The 20,923-nt window shown below is 35.2% G+C and overlaps 7 protein-coding genes across 11 annotated transcripts in view; 3 read left to right on the forward strand and 4 right to left on the reverse strand.

Annotated features, from left to right (window-relative positions):
• LOC123009870 (UDP-glycosyltransferase UGT5-like) overlaps positions 1 to 1,702 on the reverse strand; it is a 3,908-nt gene extending 2,206 nt beyond the window's left edge. The window contains exon 1 of the mRNA XM_044406418.1: positions 862 to 1,702. Coding sequence (XP_044262353.1) covers positions 862 to 1,674 — 813 coding nt within the window. The 5' untranslated portion in view covers positions 1,675 to 1,702. The remainder of the gene's footprint in view (positions 1 to 861) is intronic.
• Positions 1,703 to 4,077: 2,375 nt separating this feature from the next.
• Positions 4,078 to 9,910, reverse strand: LOC123009871 (meiosis-specific nuclear structural protein 1-like). The gene is made up of 6 exons (XM_044406419.1): positions 9,816 to 9,910; positions 9,485 to 9,765; positions 9,313 to 9,436; positions 7,190 to 7,663; positions 4,270 to 4,658; positions 4,078 to 4,219 (listed from the first exon to the last, which is right to left on the reverse strand). Exons 1-6 carry the CDS (start codon positions 9,816 to 9,818, stop codon positions 4,093 to 4,095), a joined length of 1,398 nt encoding a protein of 465 aa, XP_044262354.1. The 5' UTR covers positions 9,819 to 9,910; the 3' UTR covers positions 4,078 to 4,092.
• On the forward strand, positions 4,671 to 7,195 carry LOC123009874 (EF-hand calcium-binding domain-containing protein 1-like). Its single transcript, XM_044406424.1, has 3 exons — positions 4,671 to 5,094; positions 5,146 to 5,256; positions 6,984 to 7,195. Exons 1-3 carry the CDS (start codon positions 4,720 to 4,722, stop codon positions 7,167 to 7,169), a joined length of 672 nt encoding a protein of 223 aa, XP_044262359.1. The 5' UTR covers positions 4,671 to 4,719; the 3' UTR covers positions 7,170 to 7,195.
• Positions 9,911 to 10,171: 261 nt separating the features above from the next.
• Positions 10,172 to 11,735, reverse strand: LOC123009705 (gastrula zinc finger protein XlCGF57.1-like). The gene is made up of 3 exons (XM_044406188.1): positions 11,520 to 11,735; positions 10,634 to 11,471; positions 10,172 to 10,583 (listed from the first exon to the last, which is right to left on the reverse strand). The coding sequence occupies exons 1-3, from the start codon at positions 11,733 to 11,735 to the stop codon at positions 10,237 to 10,239; spliced, it is 1,401 nt and encodes a 466-aa protein (XP_044262123.1). The 3' UTR covers positions 10,172 to 10,236.
• On the forward strand, positions 11,673 to 16,537 carry LOC123009704 (transmembrane protein 161B). 5 transcript variants are annotated; one of them, XM_044406186.1, is made up of 9 exons: positions 11,673 to 12,248; positions 13,449 to 13,521; positions 13,568 to 13,918; positions 13,964 to 14,043; positions 15,291 to 15,506; positions 15,556 to 15,672; positions 15,721 to 15,861; positions 15,913 to 16,087; positions 16,136 to 16,537. In XM_044406186.1, the coding sequence occupies exons 2-9, from the start codon at positions 13,519 to 13,521 to the stop codon at positions 16,505 to 16,507; spliced, it is 1,455 nt and encodes a 484-aa protein (XP_044262121.1). In that variant the 5' UTR covers positions 11,673 to 12,248; positions 13,449 to 13,518; the 3' UTR covers positions 16,508 to 16,537. The 5 variants fall into 5 exon arrangements, with proteins under 5 accessions (XP_044262121.1, XP_044262119.1, XP_044262118.1 ...); XM_044406184.1 differs by lacking the exon at positions 11,673 to 12,248 and adding an exon at positions 12,829 to 13,218; XM_044406183.1 differs by lacking the exon at positions 11,673 to 12,248 and adding an exon at positions 12,829 to 13,103.
• LOC123009706 (methylthioribose-1-phosphate isomerase) lies at positions 11,757 to 13,412 on the reverse strand. The gene is made up of 5 exons (XM_044406190.1): positions 13,036 to 13,412; positions 12,753 to 12,988; positions 12,338 to 12,710; positions 12,089 to 12,290; positions 11,757 to 12,041 (listed from the first exon to the last, which is right to left on the reverse strand). Exons 1-5 carry the CDS (start codon positions 13,165 to 13,167, stop codon positions 11,920 to 11,922), a joined length of 1,065 nt encoding a protein of 354 aa, XP_044262125.1. The 5' UTR covers positions 13,168 to 13,412; the 3' UTR covers positions 11,757 to 11,919.
• Positions 16,538 to 17,223: 686 nt separating the features above from the next.
• LOC123010021 (heat shock 70 kDa protein cognate 4) lies at positions 17,224 to 20,863 on the forward strand. Its single transcript, XM_044406632.1, has 3 exons — positions 17,224 to 17,383; positions 17,502 to 17,706; positions 19,035 to 20,863. The coding sequence occupies exons 2-3, from the start codon at positions 17,502 to 17,504 to the stop codon at positions 20,777 to 20,779; spliced, it is 1,950 nt and encodes a 649-aa protein (XP_044262567.1). The 5' UTR covers positions 17,224 to 17,383; the 3' UTR covers positions 20,780 to 20,863.
• The last annotated feature ends 60 nt before the right edge of the window (positions 20,864 to 20,923 follow it).

Here is a 20,923-nt window from a genome sequence, read left to right on the forward strand (position 1 = left end):
AAACACAATAAAAAAATTAATTAAATAAAGTACCTACGAGTAAAAATGAATATTTTCTTATAAAAAAATAATTGAAAATTCAACGTAATGAAAAAGCAAAAAATCAAAAAAGAAAAGAACATGAAAATGGAAGAAAAAAGCTCAAAATGTTTATCAAAATATTTATTAAATGAAAAAGTAATAAAAGTACCACAGTACCCTTTGTAAAACTTGACGTCAAGATTAAAATTTGAAAAAAAAATCTCATCAAAAAAATTAATAAAAATTACAAAATGCAAAAAATGCCTTTAAGGTGCCCTCGGAGGGCGTAAAAAGTCTTTAGTCAAAAAAATTTAAAAAATCACAATTTCAAATGGAGATTAGTTTACAAGAAATTTACATAAAAAAATACCCCCAAAGCTTGAATGTTCTTATTTAAAAAATATAGTAAAACAATTATGATATAAAAACACAAAAAATATTTTGATGGTGAAGGGCTGATTTTTTTATTGAAAATGTTTAAAAAAATTGTTACATTTTTCATCATAATTAGAATAAAACGATTTTTTTTAATTAACTGAAAACTCAAAATATTAAAAAATAAAAAAAACAGCAATAGGAAAAAAACAAGACACTGGAACAAAAAAATACAAAAAAAGATCAAAATGTATATTCAAAATATTTATTAGATAAAAAAAAGTAATAAAAGCACCACAAAGGGGGGCTTGTGAGGCTTGGTGTCTAGTTAAAATTGGAAATAAAAAATTGCAATTTTTTAAGGGGGCCTCAGGGGCCGTGACCAGTTGAAAAAAATTAAAAAATAATGTGTTCAAAAAGGGCTTAATTTACAAAAAAATTTCATAAAAAAAATAAAAAAATTACCTCAGGCAGTGGCTTGGGGGGCTTGATATGCATTTGCCCCATCTCCACAATGGTGGGCACGTTGGGCCTCGGTGGGTACATAAACGGGTTCACATTTAGGAACAACATACTGACATTTCGCTCCAAATCGCCCACATATGGTACTTCCCCGAAATATTTCCTCGCCAGCTCATGGGCTTTGGGGGTCACCACCCAATGGTAGTAATACCGACTCCACAAATTGTACACAACCGTTTGGATTTTCCCCCAAATGGACAACTTGGTAGAATGGTAGTTAAGCATGATATCTGGGTACAACACCGGATGGGTGGGGTTACCCACCGAATCATGCCCCGCAGTGAAGATGCCCAACGACGAGACTCCAATAATGGGGGCCTTGAAGCGCCCCGCGAGCCCATAGAGGGCCGGATGGAAGCACTCAAAGAGGATCAAGTCGACTTTTAGGTCACTTTTGATCAGTTGGGACACAGGGGGGCTCTCCAATTCGGCCTCCAAGATTTTCTCCATTAATGGGAAAATTCTCTTGAAGGTCTCAAAAGGGTTCGCATCTTTCGATACTATATCCTGAAGACGGTTTTCTTTGAGGATATCATAAGCGAAACGGACACTAATTTCGGTCAAGTTGGTCAAAGTGGGGTCATTGAGGGGGTCAGGGGTCACTACAGTCACGTTGTGCCCTCGAAGGGATAATTCCCGCCAAATTGGCTGGTAGACGACTTGGTGACTTATGGAGGGAAACATAAAAACACCAAGGATGTTAGCACTGTTGACAACTAGGGGGGAAAATAGCACTAGCACTAGTACTAGATACATGATGACGACTTTGATACTAACACAACTAGTTGCATGTTGGTTTTATATGGGAGAAGAATTGTTAAGTCATGCTTAATCAATGTCCTACTAGATTTGTCAACAAATAGTACAGATTCAAATGACCTTGAACTAAATTTTGATACAGGGTGACTCGGCCGAAAATCACTAAAATTACTGAAATATAGTATATAGAAAAATCGTTTTCCTAAGACCTACTAAAAATTTTATTACTTTTAAGTTAAATGCGGTATTGTTAAGAGTAAACCAGAGGCTAAATAAATCATAAATTAGTGGAACCCATCCGGACTCAGAAACCAAGGAAACAGGTCAGTTTTTAACAGGGCCCGATTACTTACTTTCTTTTTGTCTAAAATACTTGAAATATTTTAATAGTTTTTGATGTAGTTGTTATTAAAGTCAAGTATTTTAAGAAATTTAAACAATGCTCTTCAAATAATAATAATAATAATATTTTTTTTTTAATTAAATTGTCAATAATAACATGAACTGCTTTATCTTGTTATAAGTGTACTGACCTCTTCTTACAAACATCTAGTATGCTAAATGACAGTTTTGTTGTCGAATAGTAGGTTGTAAAATTTTGACATTCGATTTGTCAAATATTCATGGCCAACTTTAACGGAAATGTTCACTACGTCATTTTTTTTTCTACAATTTCTAATTGTATACAATTATGGATCAAAGTAGTCATTAAATGTGTTTCTTGTTGTACTGTTGAAATGCAAGTCATGTGATAAGTCAGCAGGAATTGTTTCTTATCACAGCCAAGGAACGTGAAAGTCGATGTCTTCTTATCAATAATAAATCAATTTGGTCTAGCGACCTCAGTCATATACAAATAAAAAAAGTGGGACGCGGAAGTGACAAGTCATGGATTTTTTTTTTTAATTTGAACACCCCTTCTACTTTTTTTGGGAATGTACTTTGGTCAACCCTTCAACTAGCCAAAAACATTTTCGAAGAGTGAGAGGTGAAGTCACTTTTTGTGAAATGAAATTATGTCTCGTGATTTCAGAACTGTCCAAAATTAAAACACGGTGGTATTACACGGTATCAAAAAAAGACAAAAAATATTAGGTACTTATTTAAAAAAATGTGTTGAAAAAGTTCAAAAATCGTTTAAATTTTTTCAAAATTAACTTTATTTAAAAAAATATGTTTCTGGAAATTTTGGGCAGCCCTACAAAGCAACGAACCAAAAACATTTTCAAAAATGAATTTTGAAAGAAAACACTTTATATGAAACAAAATGACGAAAATTATGTCACCTAATTTCAGGATTGTCAAAAATTTAACTGCGCTGTAGACAAAAATTTAATTTTAAAGAAATTTTAGAAAATTTGGACACCCCTTTTATTATTTTTTGAATGTACTTTAGGCAACCGTTCAATTTTGAATGTACTGTAGGCAACCGTTCAACTAGCCAACTAGTGATTTCAGGACTGTCCAAAATTAAAACACGGTGTATAAAAAAGAAAAAACAAAAAACATTACTTATTTTATAGAAATAAAAAAAATTGAAAAAATACATATTAACCTGCAAATTTGAATGTAATTAAAAAAAAAGTTTTTTGAAAATTTTAAACAGCCCTTCGTCGTAACTTTTATTTCAGGGCTGTCCAAAATTAAGTTATAACGCCTTGAAATGTTTATTTTGTTATCACGAGTAGAAATTTTAGAAAATTTCAGGGCTGTTCAATATTACAAGAAGAGAAAGAATACAAAAAATTGAAATTTTTTAATCTGGGACGAAAAAAAAATTAAACCGTTTCAGGGGTGCCCAAAATTAACATATGTAGTTGCTGTAAAATTTATTTTATTCCATAAAAGTTCTCCATGAATTTTTCTAAATGCAAACAAAAAGAGAACAAACAAGCAGTAACGAAATAAAAAAACTAGGAATAGGAAGTACATATTACCTAAGAATTTTAATTTTTTTATAAGAAGTCCTTACAACTGAAAAAAATGATGAAAAGTGAAAAAATCCTCTCAAAACAAAAATAAAAATCTTATAGAACATATTCTAAGGTTGTCCAAAACTAAATTAGAACGTGATTGAATAAAAAAACTATTTTAGGAGAACAAAAATAGAAAAAATATGATTATTTTAATCAGGAGTGAAGAAAATTAATTCGTTTCAGGGATGCCCAAAAAGAAATTGTAATTCCTGAGTGTTTTTATTCCATAGAAGAGAAAAATGCAAACAAAAGAAAAATCATTAAAAAAATTGTTTCCTGCAAATTCAGGGCTGCACAAAATAAAAGTTTTACAAATGTAATTTTTTTCAGAAATATCCACAACTTTTTTAAATTTATAAGCTATAAAAATTCTACTTTGTAGTTTGGATTTGGATTCTTCACGATTACAAAAACACCATTTTGAGTAAAATTTTTTATTTCAGACAAGATCACTGCCCAAATGTGTCAAATCGTCGGGCCTTAACACCCCTTTGGGCAAATACCCGATCAAATTCTTCGCATGTTCCTTCAACATCCTCAACCTCTCCTCCTCAATAATCCTCTTCCTGAAAAAAAAACATCATTTAAAAATCCCCCCCAAAACCCCCAACCCCACCTTTCTTCCGCCTCCACCTCCTCTTGCTCCTTCAACTTCATCAAGACTTGCATCTCCTCCGCATGCCTCTGCCTCCTCTCCTCCATCATCCTCTCAATCTCCCTCCGACACTCCAACATCCTCAACCTCCGCTTCTCATTCGTCAATTGTTCCAACTTCTGATCCTCCGCCAACTTGGCCAACAACTCCTCCTTGTATTTCGCATCCGCAGCCGCCTCCGCCCTCAACCGCTCCTCCCTTTGCTCCATCTGGTCCCTCAACGACTCCCTAACCTCAATCCTTTGCCTTAACTCCTTCTCCAAGTTGGCCTTGTGGCGCTGCTCGATCGCCTGTTTCTGTTCCTCCTCATACAACTCCTGCATAATCCCTTCTCTCTCTTTCCGACGCATCTGAATCAAGGATACTCGAGATTTTTTGACAGTTCAATTTGAAATTTGACAAGTGGTTAAAATGTCGTTCGGGGTCAACTTGGACTCCTCCATGGACTCCATGGAGGAGACCCGATTCAAGAAAAAACACTCAGATTTGATACAGAAATTGGCAAAAAAACTACATTTCACTTATACTGAACTAGAATGCATCTTTATCATCTACTACAAACTCCAGAAGGACAATGCTGATAAGAATCTGAACGGAATTTCCAAAAACCAACTCCGGGATGTGCTCCACAGTGGACTTGATATGACAGATGATGGACTTATGGACCGGATTTTTTCCGTTTTTGAAAGGGGCCCCAGTACCTGTGTCTCAATGGAGACTTGGGCGACGGCTTTATCTCTTTGGTTGAAAGGGACTTTAGAAGAAAAAATCGACTATTGCTTTTCAGTAATTGTTACAAAAAAATTGTGTTTTTTTTTAATTTTTAATTTTTTCTAGGTTTATGACCTTCTGGGTGATGGTTTGATTGGACGCGAAACCATGTTTTATTTTTTGAGGACGTCACTGATCAGCCAGAGTAGCGAAGACGACGCCGAAGAGTCAGTCAAAGTAATTCATATACAGAGTAAACCAAAAGACTGTCTGATTGTTTGATTTAATTTTTTATACCCTGTATACACAAGACACGGCGGAATCAAAAATAATATAAAATGTTAATATTTATGCCATTCTGAAATCGAAAAATTCAAAATTATGTACTTGACAGCCTGTATATTCGACGAAATAGTGTCCAAAAAAGAAAACTAGACTGAATTTTTCTGACAAAAATATGCACTCTAATTACGCCATTTTTAAGAAAAAAAGTTCAAATTGTAACACCCTGTATATTTATATGTAAAAACTGAAAAAATGGTAAATCTCAATTTTTATTTCCTAATTAATATTCAGCAAAAAACTTTAAAAATATCAAGAGATCTTTTTAAAGACCATGGCTGAATTTTGCAGTTTACCAAAGTGTTTAAATTTGAAAATTAAATATTTTTTGACACCCTGTATTCTTTTAATATAAAGTCGGCAAAATATTTCATCAAGACTCCTCCATTAGAAACCAAAAATTTAATCTTGACACCCAGTATATCAAAAGACGATTATTTTTTTCTCATAATGTAGTCAAAAAATGAAAAATTGTTGGAATTGAAAAAATGATAAATTTAACTTTTTGGCTCATCCGTTAGCTATAATATTACCATCATATTTCAGATACAGGGTGTATGAAATTTTAATTTCAGGGATAAATTATATAGAGTGTACAAAATTAGAGATCTTTTTTAAAAGCAATTTCAAATTTAAATGTTGAATATTTTTTGAGATTCTGTATTTTTACAAAAATTCCGCTAATTTAAAACCAAACTAAGCAATAATTTCGTTTTGTCACCCTGTATATCTAAGCACGGCTATTTTTTTCCTATTTTGAAGTCAAATAAAAAGAAAAATTAACAAAAAATTACTGAAATTACTGAAAGAATAAAAAAAACAATTTTTGGCTCATTCATAATATTTCAGATAATCTATGAATATACAGGGTGTATTAAATTTTACTTTTAGCAAATTTTAAACATTCGCTATAGCAAATTTTTCGGACGAATACAAGGTAAACACATGGCAAATTATACAGGGTGTATATTAAAAGCTATTTATTTCAAATAAAAATTTGAATATCTTTTGCCACCCTGTATTCTTTTAAGATACATAGAGTCGGCGTAATGTTCATAGCAAAAAAAAAAACTAAACAATAATTTAATTTTGTCACCCTGTATATGAAAGAACGATTGTTTTTTTTCATTATTAAGTCAAATAAAAAGGAAAATTGACAAATAAATATTGAATTTTTCTAGACACCGGTATTTACTTGATTTTGGAAAACAAAAAAAAAGTTTTTTTTGACCCACCTATCTTTCAGATAATTTATGTACAGGGTGCATTAAAATTTAATTCTAGTACACAGTAAAAAAATTTTTTTAAGTTTTTTGGCGTATACTGAGTGTTCCAAAATCAAAAATTACTTAAGACAAATAAATAATATCTTCCAAACTGACACAAGACAACCTTAAAACTCAACAGGATGTTGTAAAAAAAACTGATGCAATGCAGGTTTTTTAATAGTAAAAAAAAACAAAAAAAATTCAAACCACCCAAAAATAATATACAGCACAATTTCGATTATACAGGGTGTACAAACCTAGAAATGGTAAAAAATCTAAACTGCAAGAAATACAGGGTGTTGTTGGCCCGATGACCGATTATACCAAGTGTTTTAATTTTTTTAATACTTTTAGGACATGATCGAGGTGATAACAAAAAAAATGGACGTCGACCGCGACGGCAAAATCTCCTACAACGATTACAAAACAACAGTTTTGAACCAGCCCATGATGTTGGAAGCTTTGGGTCAATGTCTCCCCACTCGTGAAGCCGTCCATACATTCATAACGACATTTACCCCCAAAATCGGCAAAATGTAATACAAAAAAAAAATACAAACCTCTTCGTCGTACAACTGTTTTGCTATATTTTCAGTCAATTTCGCTTTAATTGCTTCCAATTCGTTCTTCTTTTGTTCCCTCGACTGCATTTCGAGCGCTTTATTTGTGATGAATTCCTGAATTCGTTGATTCTCTTTATCGATTTCTTCCTTTTCTTTGTTACGCCAGATTTGTTGGGCTTTTTTAAACGCGTCCATTTCTTCTTTAGTCTTCTGCATTTTGCACATTTTTTCTTGACGTTCGCGCTCATCTTCGGCGTAAATCCGTTGGACGATATCATCGATCATCTTCTTCTCGCGAAGAAATTCGTCATATAAGTATCTTCGGCGTTTTTCATTTATTATCATTTGGTCTTGTAATTCTTGTCGGTATTGTGCTTTCTTCTTGATTTCTTCCTCAGCGGCGACTTGATTCATCTCGTCCAGGGTCACGAGGGACTCTTGCAGTTTCCTGTATTCCTGCTGCTGTCTCAACTAAGAAGAAATGTCTTGTTATGAAACACCCTGTATAACAGTGTTGCCAGCTCAAACGAAATTGAAACCTTAAGAATTGTTGGCCGAATTCTGTGGTTTTGCGTTTTGTTATTAACAAAATTTTGCAAAATAATTGAGTTTCTAGCTCTAGAAATGCAAAAATATTATAATTTTCGACTTACTTTGTTGATTTTTTGTTTTTTTTTAACAAAATTTTGCGAAAAACTTGAGATTTGATTATAAAAACGTCTTAAAATCATTTTTCACTAAATTTGGTTGTTTCTCGGCTCATTTTTGTCTTCATTTTGCTTAAAGATCAGTTAAATTGAGCGAGACATACAAAATAACATCAAAATCTATGTTTTTTGTGATTTTTGGACGTGTTTGGACAAAATATAAATGAGCCTTTGCTAAAAAATGAGCAAAACAAGGTAAAAAACATCAGTTTCGATTTAATTTTGTAATTTTTTAATCTATTTAATTGTTTTTTTAATCTCAAAAAAGCAAAAATAACACCATTTTTAAACATTTTATTGAATTTTTAAACTTGTTCTTAACAAAACTGCATAATACTTGCGTTTCATATATGAAAACGGGCTAAAATACACCAGAAATTCAAAAATAATAAAATTTTAGACTTAAATTCGTTGATTTTTTGGTTTGTTTTGACAAAAACTCGTGAAAAATATGAGAAGCTTTGTTTTATCCCGAAAACGTGCTTAAACCAGCAAAAATCATCATTTTTGGCATATTTACTTGAAAAAAAAATTTAATCAAGATTTACGAAATAATTGCGTTTCTACCTGGAAAACGTGCTGAAACGTTTTACAAATGCAAATTTTTGATTTAATTTGTTGATTTTTTAGTTTATTTTGGCAAAATCTTGCAAAAAACTAGGATTTCAGTTTAAAAACGTGCTTAAAATATTTTCGGTCAAATTTTGTAGTTTCTCGACTTATTTTTCTCCTAAACCTGCTAAATCAAATGAAACAAAAAAAATCACAACAAAATCTATTTTTTTTGTAATTTTTAGGTGTGTTTGGAAGAAATTTTGGAAAATAAATAAGCCTCGGACTCAAAAACGAAGCAAACCGAGCAAAATAAGGTGCAAAATGGTATTAATTTCGATGTAATTTTGTAACTTTTTTACTCTGTTTTAACAAAATTTTACGATTTTTTTATTTTTTTTTTATGCTAAAACACTCGAAAAAAGCAAAAATAACGCAATGGTTGACCTATTTTATAAAGTTTTGTTGTTGACTTGTTTTTAACAAAATTTTGCGAGATTATTACAGTTCTAGCTGAAAATGTACTAAAAGGTTCGAGAAATAGAAAATAACATAATTTTCGGTTTGATTTTTTGTCAAAATATAAAAATCTCGTAAAAAATTAAATACATACATACATTAAATAAAAATAAATTAAAAATTAAATAAATAAAAAAATTATAAAAAAATCAAATTAAATTAAATAATAAAAAATAATGATTTTTCACCAAATTGGTATTTTTTGTGTTTTTAAGAAAATTTGGCGAAACGATCAAATTTGCTGTTAATAGCTAAAAATACAGTGCATAATTTTTTTATAAAAAAAAACTCCCTAGAGTAGTATGAAATACCCCAGATCTGGTGAAATTTCAGTTGACTTACCTTATCCTCCAATTTTTTGGCATTTTTCTCGGCCAACTGCGTCGCCAATTCCTTGCTGACGTAAGCCGTCCTCAATTTCGACTCCAATTCCCTCAATTCGGGGCAATTCTCGCGTAAACTCTGTCTAAGAAACAAAAACGTACTTTTTATTCAACAAAAACGTCGAAAAAACCTCAATTTCAAGTCTCGCAGTTCGTTACGTTTGATTTTGTCCAATTCTCGGGCCAAAGCCTCGGTTTTTTCCAATTTTCTCTCTGAAAAAGCCTCTCGTTGTTTGCCCTCTAGAATTTTGTCCGCCGTCTCGCGTTCACGTCGTATGTTGTGCATGCAACGTTCCAAATTCCGAAATTTGTTTTTTTCGGCCAAATGGAGTTTGTTTCGTTCGATTTGGTCGTCGTAATCGCGTTTTTGCATCTCTTCGGCCAGTTTACGCTTACCATCAAGGTTCAATGCCTAGAAAAACCATTTTTCAATCACAAACAAACCAAATTAATAAAAATTACCATTATTGCAATTGTGGGGGCCCCAAACTTGATTATTTTCAAAAAGAAATTTGTTTATGTTTGAATGACAGTTGTCATGGCAATTTTGACATTTTTGACAGCACCCTTGAATTCCGAATAGTGCGAAACATTTAATCAAACTAAATATTTGATGCAAAATTAAAAAAATTATTAATTTTAATATTAACTTTTTTGCTCAATACAATTTTTACAAATTCAGATTTTTTAACAATGATTTAAATTAAATTCTTTGATATAAATTTTATGTGTAATGAATTCCCATAACTGCGAAACATTTATTAATCAAATAAAATTTGATAAATATTTCACACAAAAATTAAAAAACACACCAGACCTAATACTGACTATTTTATTCAATAAAATTTGTACAAACAGACTTTTTAGCAATTATGTAAATTCATCATGTTGTAATTCGCTCATGGTGCTTCGTATGGCCGGTCAATTGGGACTTGCTGGTAAAACTTTTGGTACACAAGTCACACTTGAACGGTTTTTCCCCCGTATGGACTCGATTGTGTACTTTCAAGACGTCCAAACTTGCGAATTTTTTGGGACATACTGTACAACCGTATGGCCGGTCGCCTGTATGGCTCCTCATATGACGGTTCAGTCTATTCGCCACGTAGAAACCTTTATGGCAAATGGTACAAATGTGTGGTTTTATGCCAGTATGGGTGCCCATATGGGCAGATAAATTGCCGCGGTTTGAGTATTCTTTACCACAAATGTCACACTGGAGGGTTTCGCCTTGAAACAAATTGGGTTAGTCATAGTATAGTCTTGATGGGTTTTGGTACCATTGTGGGTCTTCATATGGGTGTTGAGTTGGTTGCCATAGGCGTATTTTTTGCCGCAAATGTTACACAAAAACTGCTTGTTATCCATATGGGTCATGATATGGACACTACAGGCGTACTTTTGGGTAAATTTCTTGGGACAGATGGTACAATGATACGGTTTTTCCCCCGTATGACACCTCCGATGATTGGTCAATTGCCCACCACTGGTGAAACTTTTAGAGCAAAAATCACACGTGAAGGCCTTTTCACCCAAATGGGTCCTCATATGGTACGAATGGGTGTTACTCTGGGCAAACTTCCGGCCACAAATATGACACTCGTATGGCCGATCCCCAGTATGGAGCCTCATATGACTCTTTAAATTCCCCGAATTGCTATACTTTTTACCACAAGTTGGACAAACATGGGATTCCCCTGTGTGTTTTTTCACATGTGTGCGCAATTGTGACTCTTGGACAAATTTTTTGGGACACTGTGTACACTGATATGGTTTGTCGACGTTATCGGAATGGGTGCGCATATGACAGGCAAAAGCCCGGCCTTGAGTAAAACGCTTCGAACAAATGGTACACTCGAAAGGCTTCACGCCCGTATGGGTGCCCATATGGAGGGTCAAATTCGCGGCGTTATGGTACGTTTTGTTGCAAATGGTACAAGTGGTAGTTTCGCGCTCTCCGGATTTCGGCCTAGTACGTTTTCTATTTTTAATTTGACTTAAATAATTGCGTAAAATTCGATCAGAGTTTTCACACTGTAGTTTCAAATTGTAGGCATTTTCGACATTTTCGTGACACTTGGGGCACAAAAAGTGGGGTAAACCGTCCCCAATGTCGATCTAAAATGAAAAAATTCAATCATTGTAAAATCAAGGCGGCGGTTTTACTTTGACGGATGAAAATGACATTATTTTAGTAGCAATGTCATTTTTGTCAAAAACTGACAAAACTTCGTCTTGTATTGTGTTCATACAAACTCGGCACATATCTTTAATGTTAAAATTGGGCTTTAAATTGCAGTTTTCCATGTCTAGGTTATTTTGTAGATGGTGAAATGAACTACTGACGTTGTAGCCTACTTGTGGAATTGGGCAATCGGACATTGGAACTATTTACAGAGTGGGTAATTGGAATAAGCAATTTTTATTTAAAAAATTTGGCATGGCACAATGACGAAATACAAACGTGTGCAGTTCCGAAAAATAATATAAAAATATCACTTTGACGTTACATATCTAATCATTACTACCAACATATCACTTTTAACAAAAAATGCACTAGATTGCATCAAGTGCCTTGTCCAAACTGATTAACAAGCTCTTGCGGACGGAAGACCCCCTTTTCGGTGATAATCCCAGCGATGAGTGAGGCCGGAGTCACGTCAAAAGCGGGATTCCAGCACGAAATCCCTAAAAAAAACCTTTATCACTAGAAAAAAAAAAAGACAGTTGGCAACCTTTGGCGGCAATCCTGTGCTCCCCCACATGTGTCATTTCATGATCGGGCCGTTCCTCGATAACAATATGGTCCCCACTCACGATTTTCATATCAATTGACGTAAACGGGGCTGCGACGTAGAAGGGCACACCGTGGAATTTGGCCAAAACGGCGATTTGGTAAGTCCCGATTTTGTTAGCAGTGTCGCCATTGGACGCCACCTATACACAAAAATCCCTAAATTGAACCAAACTCACGTGACATTTACCCGATCGGCTCCTACGACCACAGCCGAAATGTTCCGATGTTTCATCAGGGCTGCCACCATATTGTCTACAATCAAAGTTGCGGGGATTTTATCGTGGACCAATTCGTAGGCCGTGAGTCGCGCCCCCTGGTTATAGGGGCGTGTCTCGGTGCAATAACAGTGCTCCAAACGCTTCAATTCGTGCAGTTTTCGGATCACCCCCAACGCAGTACCGTAACCGGCGGTGGCTAAGGAGCCAGTGTTGCAATGGGTTAAAACCCGCACCTGGGAATCCCCCGAGGCGCCCAAAAGGATCTCGCGTGCCCCCAATTCACCAATCGACTTGTTATCGTGGATGTCCTTCTCTAACATTGCCTCAATAGTCCTCAAAAACCTGATAAAAATTAATAAAAAAAAATTTATAGAAAAAAATCACCTCGATTTCATTGCCTCAAGTTCGATTGAGTCATCCTCGGCGAGTTTGTTAGAAAGAGTGATGAGTTCCTCGGCGGCTATTTTCATGTTGACCGCCGTGGGGCGCGAGGAAACCAAAAAATTTAATTTCCCTTCGATGTCTTGTCTTAGTTGTTTTTTCGACTCGAAATTCTCCCCCTGTAGCTCTACGGCAAGGCTTAAGCATCCCACAATTGCGATCGCGGGAGCCCCTCTCACCTACAACCCCAATGCAACACCCTGTATAACATAACCTCAAAACTCACTTGCATCTTATTAATGACTCTCCAGCCATCCTCGACCCCCCGAACCTGAATATATTTCGATTGTGCAGGTAAAAGGAGCTGATCCAATATTTCCAAAGTGTTATTTTCGTATTTAATAGCTTTGAGACTCATTTTGGAAACCTAACCTCAAACTTGATAAGACCAAGCGCGGCTTAAACCCGAGTAAGAGTCACATGTGGGCAAATCAAGTGGGGCGAATCCACTAATTCCAATTAATTACAAGTTAATTTACGCTAATTTAGTTCAATTCGGGGTTCAGTGTGCGTGACTGAAATGAGCCAAATTCGGGTCAAATTGACGTAAAATGTGACTCGCCCCCGGATTTCGCTCAAGTCTCGTCGGTTTAAGTCAAATCTTATGTAAAAACGGTCTAAAAATACGCCCATTTATAGGTTAGGTCAGCTATTTCTATTAATAAAAACAATGGTCTAGTCACGTTTCGCACCAGAGCCTGCTGCGACTATGGTGAGTGTCAAACAGCCCCCTTGGTGTCCCCCAATGCGTGTTTCAGGCCCTCCTCGGCGCCCAATTGGTCATAACCCTCGTTATGATCAGTGTGATCCAGAAATTGGGCCCACATTTCTCCTTCGCGAGGTGGCTTTTGTGCTCCACGGGTCTGGTCCGCTACTTGTACCCCACTGACGCCGAGCTGAGACACCTGGCGAGCATCCCGAGGGGTAAGAAGGGCCCCAAGCAGAGCAATGGCAAAGCTGAGACTTTTCATGTGCCGAGGAGTCTCGACGTGTCTTTGGAGACAGCCAAAGTGACAAGACTGGATGTTATCCATTTGAGATATTACTCAGAGTATCAATGGCTGCTTGATTTTACTGTCTATGCTGTTATTGTTTATGTTGTGACGGAGGTAGGGGGCTATCGAGTTGGGATTTTTCATTGTGAGAGGTTGCAGGTGTACCAGACGTGGTTTCCGCTCAAGGATGAGGTCAATTTGAGCATGATGTGGTGTGGGTTGGTGCTCCTGTTCTCAATGTATCCTTTAATACAAGAATCAGGGTGGCTAAGAACAAATGTCAAATGTCATTTTTAGAGTTTTTTGACCGAAATTTTAATTTCGCAAGTTTTTGACATAAAATTGTTTTTTGTACTTTTTGAAAAAAACGCTTATTTTAGGAAAATAGTGGTTGGATGAGGCTTGTTAAAAATTAATAAAAAAGTCGGATTTTTGAACTATTTTTCACATAAAATAAAGAAATTAAGTTGGCTGTGATTCAATGTCACTTGCCATTGTGACATTAATTGTTATTTTTTACCAAAATATTGATTTTTTTTGACATTTACAAAGGATTACAGCCTAAAAATGATACCATTTGTAAATTTGGAAATAACTTTAATAATTGAACAAAATTTGCTTTTTTACTTAAAAAATTAAAAAGGTGAGTTGGCTGTGATGCCACCTGTCATGTGCGTCAAATTTGTATTTTTCTTGACCTAAATAATAATTTTTCTGAAGAAATGCGAGTTTTAAAAACGTATGTGAATTATTGTTATTGTTATCACACATACAGAGTAGTCTAACAACGATTTTTTATTATTTAATCACTGTACAGGTTGTCCTCGTGAAGTTTTCCACTCGAATTTTAAAGTTGGCTGTGGACAAATGTCAAATGTTATTTAGAGATTTTTTGCCTAAAATTTAGATTTTGCAAGTCGGAGAAACTGTTTTTTTAAATACATTGTCGATATTTTACACTTTTTTATAATATAACACCCAAGTTCCACAAGTTAGCTATGATTTAATGTCATTTCTTATTGTTATGAAGTTAATTAATTTCGACAAAAAAATTTTTTTTTTGTACTTTTTATTCGAAAAGCGCTTGTACAATATTTTATATACTTTTTTATCAAGAAATACTAACGTTTGAATGATTATTTTACATAAAAAGTAATTACGTTGGCTGTGATTTACCTGTCATTGATTGTAATTTTTTTTTTAATAATTTTGCTATTTATCTTAAAAAATTGAAATGGCGAGTTGGCTGTGAATCAATGTCACCTGTCATTTGCATTGAATTTGTATTTTTCTTGACCTAAATAATATTTTTTCTAAAGAGAAGCGAGTTTTAATGTACAGAGTGGCCCAGCAATGGTTTTTTCTTATGTCGTCACTAAACTAAATTTTCGTGAAATTTTCTACCCGAATTTTAAGTTGGCTATGAACAAATGTCATTACATCCACTGCCTACTGTTTTTAGTCAATTTTCCTCAACAAAACCCAGAAAACTCCTCTTATCTCTCACAGTTCAGTATTTCAAAGGCGAAGAATCAGTCGGTGAACGCTCGACATGCATTGTCATGGGATTCACCTATTTATTAATCTCAATGATGGTCTTAATCGTCGACGAAAATACTCTCGAATTGGGTTTGGAAGACGCTTATAACAGTTTTAATAAAAGTGCGTCGGTTTTTTTGAGCAAACAAGGCTTAAATTCGTCGTAAGAATTGAATTTGGGTGATTTTTTCAGTTTTGAGTGATTTTTTCAGAGGTCCAGCGTCCAAAATCGTGCTGAAATTTTTCATAGCGTTGTGGTGCGGCATTCTGGGGGCTTTGTTCACCTTTCCGGGGTTGAGGATAGCGAAAATGCACTGGGATTTACTCAAGTAATTAATTTATTAATTTAATTGGGAAATAATTGTTTTTTTTTTCAGATATTTCAGAGAGAGGAAACTGATTCAAATCATGTTAAATGTCAGTTTTGCTCTACCGTTTGTTTTGGTGATTTTTTGGATAAAACCGGTGGCTAGGACTTATATCACTGTTCGAATTTTTTCAGGAATGACCCAACCTCTGTAATTAATTAATTTGTCACTGTTAATTAATCACAATTTTATTAATTATAGATTAACAACACACGCATTTGAGACACTCCGTATTGTGGCCATAGTTTTAACAGTTTTCGTCAAGTTGGTACTAATGCCGTGGTATTTACAAGCCTACTTAGACATGGCATACAATCGGACCCAAGAACAAAAGAAGGAGGCGGGCCGAATCACAAATATTGAATTTCAAAAAAAAGTAATTACAATAATAAATTAATTAGTAATTACTCACACTTAATTACAGATCGCTGCCGTTTTTTACTACTTGTGTGTGGTAACCCTGCAATATATCACTCCCATAATCATGTGCCTGATTCTCTCCTTCATGTACAAAACTCTAGGGGAATTTAGTTGGGGTGCTTTGTTCAAGGAACCAGTTAATGAATGCCCCGTGGTAAACCCCCCAAAAACGATAGACCCGTTCGAGACAAGTTCACGTGACTCGATCGCCCAATCAGCGGCCGAGTTTCATGCAACTTTCGAAAATCTGAAATCGGTGTTTTCCGCTGAAGTTTTTCGGGGAATTTTCGGATTTTCCACTTGGTGGTGTTGTTTTGTCTATTTTGCAACCACGTCGGTGGGGCTTGTCTACCAGACGTACTTTTCAACGATCTGATTGGTTGGTGAATAAAAGGTGGGGCTAAAAGAGTGTTTTATTTGACCTTGAACCTTCACATTGGACTGAAATCGAAACTAGATTGAGATTACAGAGAAATCTGATATCACTAATTAAATTGCGAAATTACTGAAATTGATTAATTAGAGCTGGTCATAGGACTCATAGGTTACTCGATGAGTCAACGAATTTTTCGAATTAATACGTCACTGGGACGTAATTCGCATTTTATTAAAATAATTTTTTCATTTATGGAATAAATTATGAAATGAAGAACAATTTTACGTAAAAATGAATTTTGTGGAGGGCAACATAACCTTGACTCCGACCACGTGTTCAGCCTGACCTTAAAAAATCATTGACATCTGTTCAATGTTAATGAGTGATTCAGAATGATGTGTCCTCAGGCCAGGAACAGTTTTCCTTTAAGAAAATTAAAGATATTCAAACGGGAAATGGGTTTTTGTGGTCCAAAATTCAATTTTCGCGCCAAATTTCACCCCAAATGGCGCTGCTTTTACTACCCCCAAAGTGTGGAAAATTCGGGTGTGACTCTTGAATGAAATGTTGGGGAAAATCGTATAATTAGCGTTTGATCGAAAAATTTGCGAGTCATTTTGTACTTTTTTATGAAAAATCGATAAGAATGAGTTTTACCGGAAGGTTCTAGATGGAAACTCTCGACCAATCAGAATCGAGTACCGCCTTGAATCGTGCGTTCTGATTGGTCGAGTGGTGGAATTTTCTAGAAGCATCATCGACCCTGCTTAAAAGCCGGCCATTTTGTCATTCCTCCTGATTCCATTTCCGTTGCTGAAGCCGAAAACACATCTAAAAATCGTCTAATTTTCCTCAAAAACTCAAGAAAAACTCAAAGTAAGTGCCAATCTAGCCACTAGTAGTCATAATTTGTTTCAAATTTCGGGAAAATCGCATTTTTGACAAGAAATTTCAACACGTGATTTTAACTCGGAAATATCATTGTTTTTTGCAGATGGCTAAAGCACCCGCTGTTGGTATCGATTTGGGAACCACCTACTCGTGTGTGGGAGTTTTCCAGCATGGAAAAGTGGAAATCATCGCCAACGATCAAGGCAACAGGACCACACCTTCTTATGTCGCCTTCACCGACACCGAGCGCCTCATTGGAGACGCCGCCAAGAACCAGGTCGCCATGAACCCCAATAACACAATTTTTGGTGAGTTTTAAGTCCCAGAAGTGTCTTTATAAGGGAAAATTGGCGCGTCCTTGAGCGGCTTCCGGAAATCAAACCGGTATTGCAGGGTTCTGAAACGACGCGCGCGGCGCACCCATAGATGGCGTCAAAAGCAACTACTTACTCACTGTTCCATTTTTTTTGCGTTATACAGGGTGCAGTTTTGAATTTTCGGACTAGTGGATTTTTAAAGCATTTAATATCAGTGTGCTCGGTGAAATATAATTACGCAATTTTTTATGTTGTAAAAAAGGAATTTTTGAACGAATTTTAAGAAGTTGATTTTATACAGGAGGTATTCGTAAATTTTACAACTAGATAATTTTTTTAAAACATTCTAGCTTTGTCAAATATTTTTTACATACAAAAATTAAATTAAATTTTAGGCTCATGCAAAAAATTAAATCTTTTTTTAGACAATTGAACGGTTTAAAAAAATTGGTTTTATGTAATATGTACTTTGAAAAAATATTCTATAAAATTGATGATTTGAAAAGTCGAGGATTTTCTCAGTTTATCACATTATAGATTAGTGTACTCGGTTAAATAAAATTTTTAGGTAATTTTAGGGTTAAAAACTCGCTTTTAATTTTTTTTGAACACTTGAACGAATTTTTAAAAATTTGATTCTTTGCCAACTAAAAGTTTTTTCCGATGTTTTGTCATACAATAATTTTGTTGGTTTATTTTATGTATTATTTTGAAAAAAAAAATGTTTATTTTTGTGAACCAGGTGAATAAAAAAAGAAAAGTATGGAATCAAACGTTTTTGGCTTAATTTATTTTTTTTGGGGGAAGAACTAATTGATGAGTTATAAAGTTATATAAAAATGTGATGTTTTATCAAAAATAAAATTTTTCAAAATTAAAAACCATTTWTCTCATGAAGGTTATGATCTAAGGATTACAACTATCTACTTTATACATATTTTTTTTTTTTTAGAAAACTTTTTTAATTGCAATTTAACAAAAAAGAATCGCATAACTCAAAAACAAGACAAAATAAGTCATGTTTGATTTTTCAATGAATTTGTGGTAATTAACAATTTTGATAAAAATATATTTGTTTTTATAAATTACATTTTTACAGAATTAGAGTTTAATTTTTGCAGTTTTTGTTAGTATTATATTTTTTTTACTCTACTGCAATTTCATGGCCGCCTCGCCCCCACAATGATGAGATTTAGAGTCATGCCAGACTGGAGTTTATGAGCTACTTTTATGATTATTTAATCGTCTGAAGTTTTCTCTTTTTCAAATATTTAGTTTTGTGTATGATTTTTTTTAATAGAGTTTTTGCTTTGTTCCAGATGCCAAACGTCTTATTGGGCGTCGATTCGACGATCCCGCCATTCAAGCCGACATGAAACATTGGCCTTTTGATGTGCTCAACGACGGCGGTAAACCGAAAATTAAAGTCGAATATAAAGGCGAATCAAAAACTTTCTATCCTGAAGAAATCAGTTCAATGGTCCTAACGAAAATGAAGGAAACGGCTGAAGCCTACTTGGGAAAGTCGGTTACAAATGCGGTTATAACCGTACCGGCTTATTTCAACGATTCACAAAGACAAGCTACTAAAGATGCCGGTACCATTTCCGGTTTGCAAGTTTTGCGTATTATTAATGAACCAACGGCCGCTGCTATTGCCTATGGTTTAGATAAGAAAGGTCAAGGTGAAAGAAACGTCTTGATCTTTGATTTGGGCGGTGGTACTTTTGATGTATCCATTTTGACCATTGAAGATGGTATTTTCGAAGTCAAGTCAACAGCTGGTGATACGCATTTAGGAGGTGAAGATTTCGATAATCGTATGGTCAATCATTTTGTACAAGAATTCAAGAGAAAGTACAAGAAGGATTTGACGTCGAATAAGCGTGCGTTACGTCGTTTGAGGACATCATGCGAAAGAGCAAAACGTACACTTTCTTCATCGACTCAAGCTAGTATCGAAATCGATTCGTTATTCGAAGGTATCGATTTCTATACTTCGATCACCCGTGCCCGTTTTGAGGAACTCAATGCTGACTTGTTCCGTTCTACTATGGAACCAGTGGAGAAGTCAATCAGAGATGCCAAAATGGATAAGAGTCAAATTCATGATATTGTCTTGGTAGGAGGATCCACACGTATTCCTAAAGTACAAAAACTCCTTCAAGACTTTTTCAATGGTAAAGAATTGAACAAATCGATTAATCCTGATGAAGCTGTTGCGTATGGAGCTGCTGTCCAAGCTGCCATTTTGCATGGTGACAAGTCGGAAGAGGTTCAAGATTTGCTACTTTTGGATGTTACTCCACTGTCTTTGGGTATTGAAACAGCTGGTGGTGTTATGACAGCTTTGATTAAACGTAACACCACGATACCAACCAAACAGACCCAAACTTTCACCACTTATTCCGATAATCAACCTGGAGTGTTGATCCAGGTGTATGAGGGTGAAAGAGCTATGACTAAAGATAACAATCTTTTGGGTAAATTCGAATTGACTGGAATTCCACCAGCTCCACGCGGTGTTCCCCAGATTGAAGTCACCTTCGATATCGACGCTAACGGTATTTTGAATGTCACAGCAATTGAGAAGAGTACCAACAAGGAAAACAAAATCACTATTACTAACGATAAGGGACGTTTGAGTAAGGAAGACATTGAGAGGATGGTCAACGAAGCTGAGAAGTACCGCAACGAAGATGAGAAACAGAAGAGTACGATTGCGGCAAAGAACGGGCTTGAGTCGTACTGTTTCAACATCAAGAGTACTATGGAAGATGAGAAGGTCAAGGATAAGATTAGTGATTCGGAGAGGCAGAGTGTCATGGATAAATGCAATGAAGTCATCGCCTGGTTGGACGCTAATCAATTGGCCGAGAAGGAGGAGTACGAACATAAGCAGAAGGAGTTGGAGAATTTGTGTAATCCCATTATTGCGAAGATGTACCAAGGTGCTGGAGGTGCCCCAGGTGGGATGCCCGGTTTTCCAGGAGCTGGAGGTGCTGCTCCAGGAGCTGCACCAGGAGCTGGCGGTGCCGGGCCCACCATCGAAGAGGTTGACTAAATCGATGCTTCATTCCAGTTTTTTTTACAGTATTACACCAAAGTTTTTGTCCAGTTTTTTTCAATAAATTTGTTTTGAATCCCAGAGGAGTGTTGTTAACAAACCTTTGGTCCATTCCTTAAATGATACACGTTTTTACAACAA

Source organism: Tribolium madens, unplaced genomic scaffold (assembly GCF_015345945.1).
Source record: "Tribolium madens isolate multiple individuals breed KSU strain unplaced genomic scaffold, Tmad_KSU_1.1 Scaffold_7;HRSCAF=85;Tcas5.2_LG10, whole genome shotgun sequence".
In the NCBI taxonomy this organism is placed as follows: domain Eukaryota; kingdom Metazoa; phylum Arthropoda; class Insecta; order Coleoptera; family Tenebrionidae; genus Tribolium; species Tribolium madens.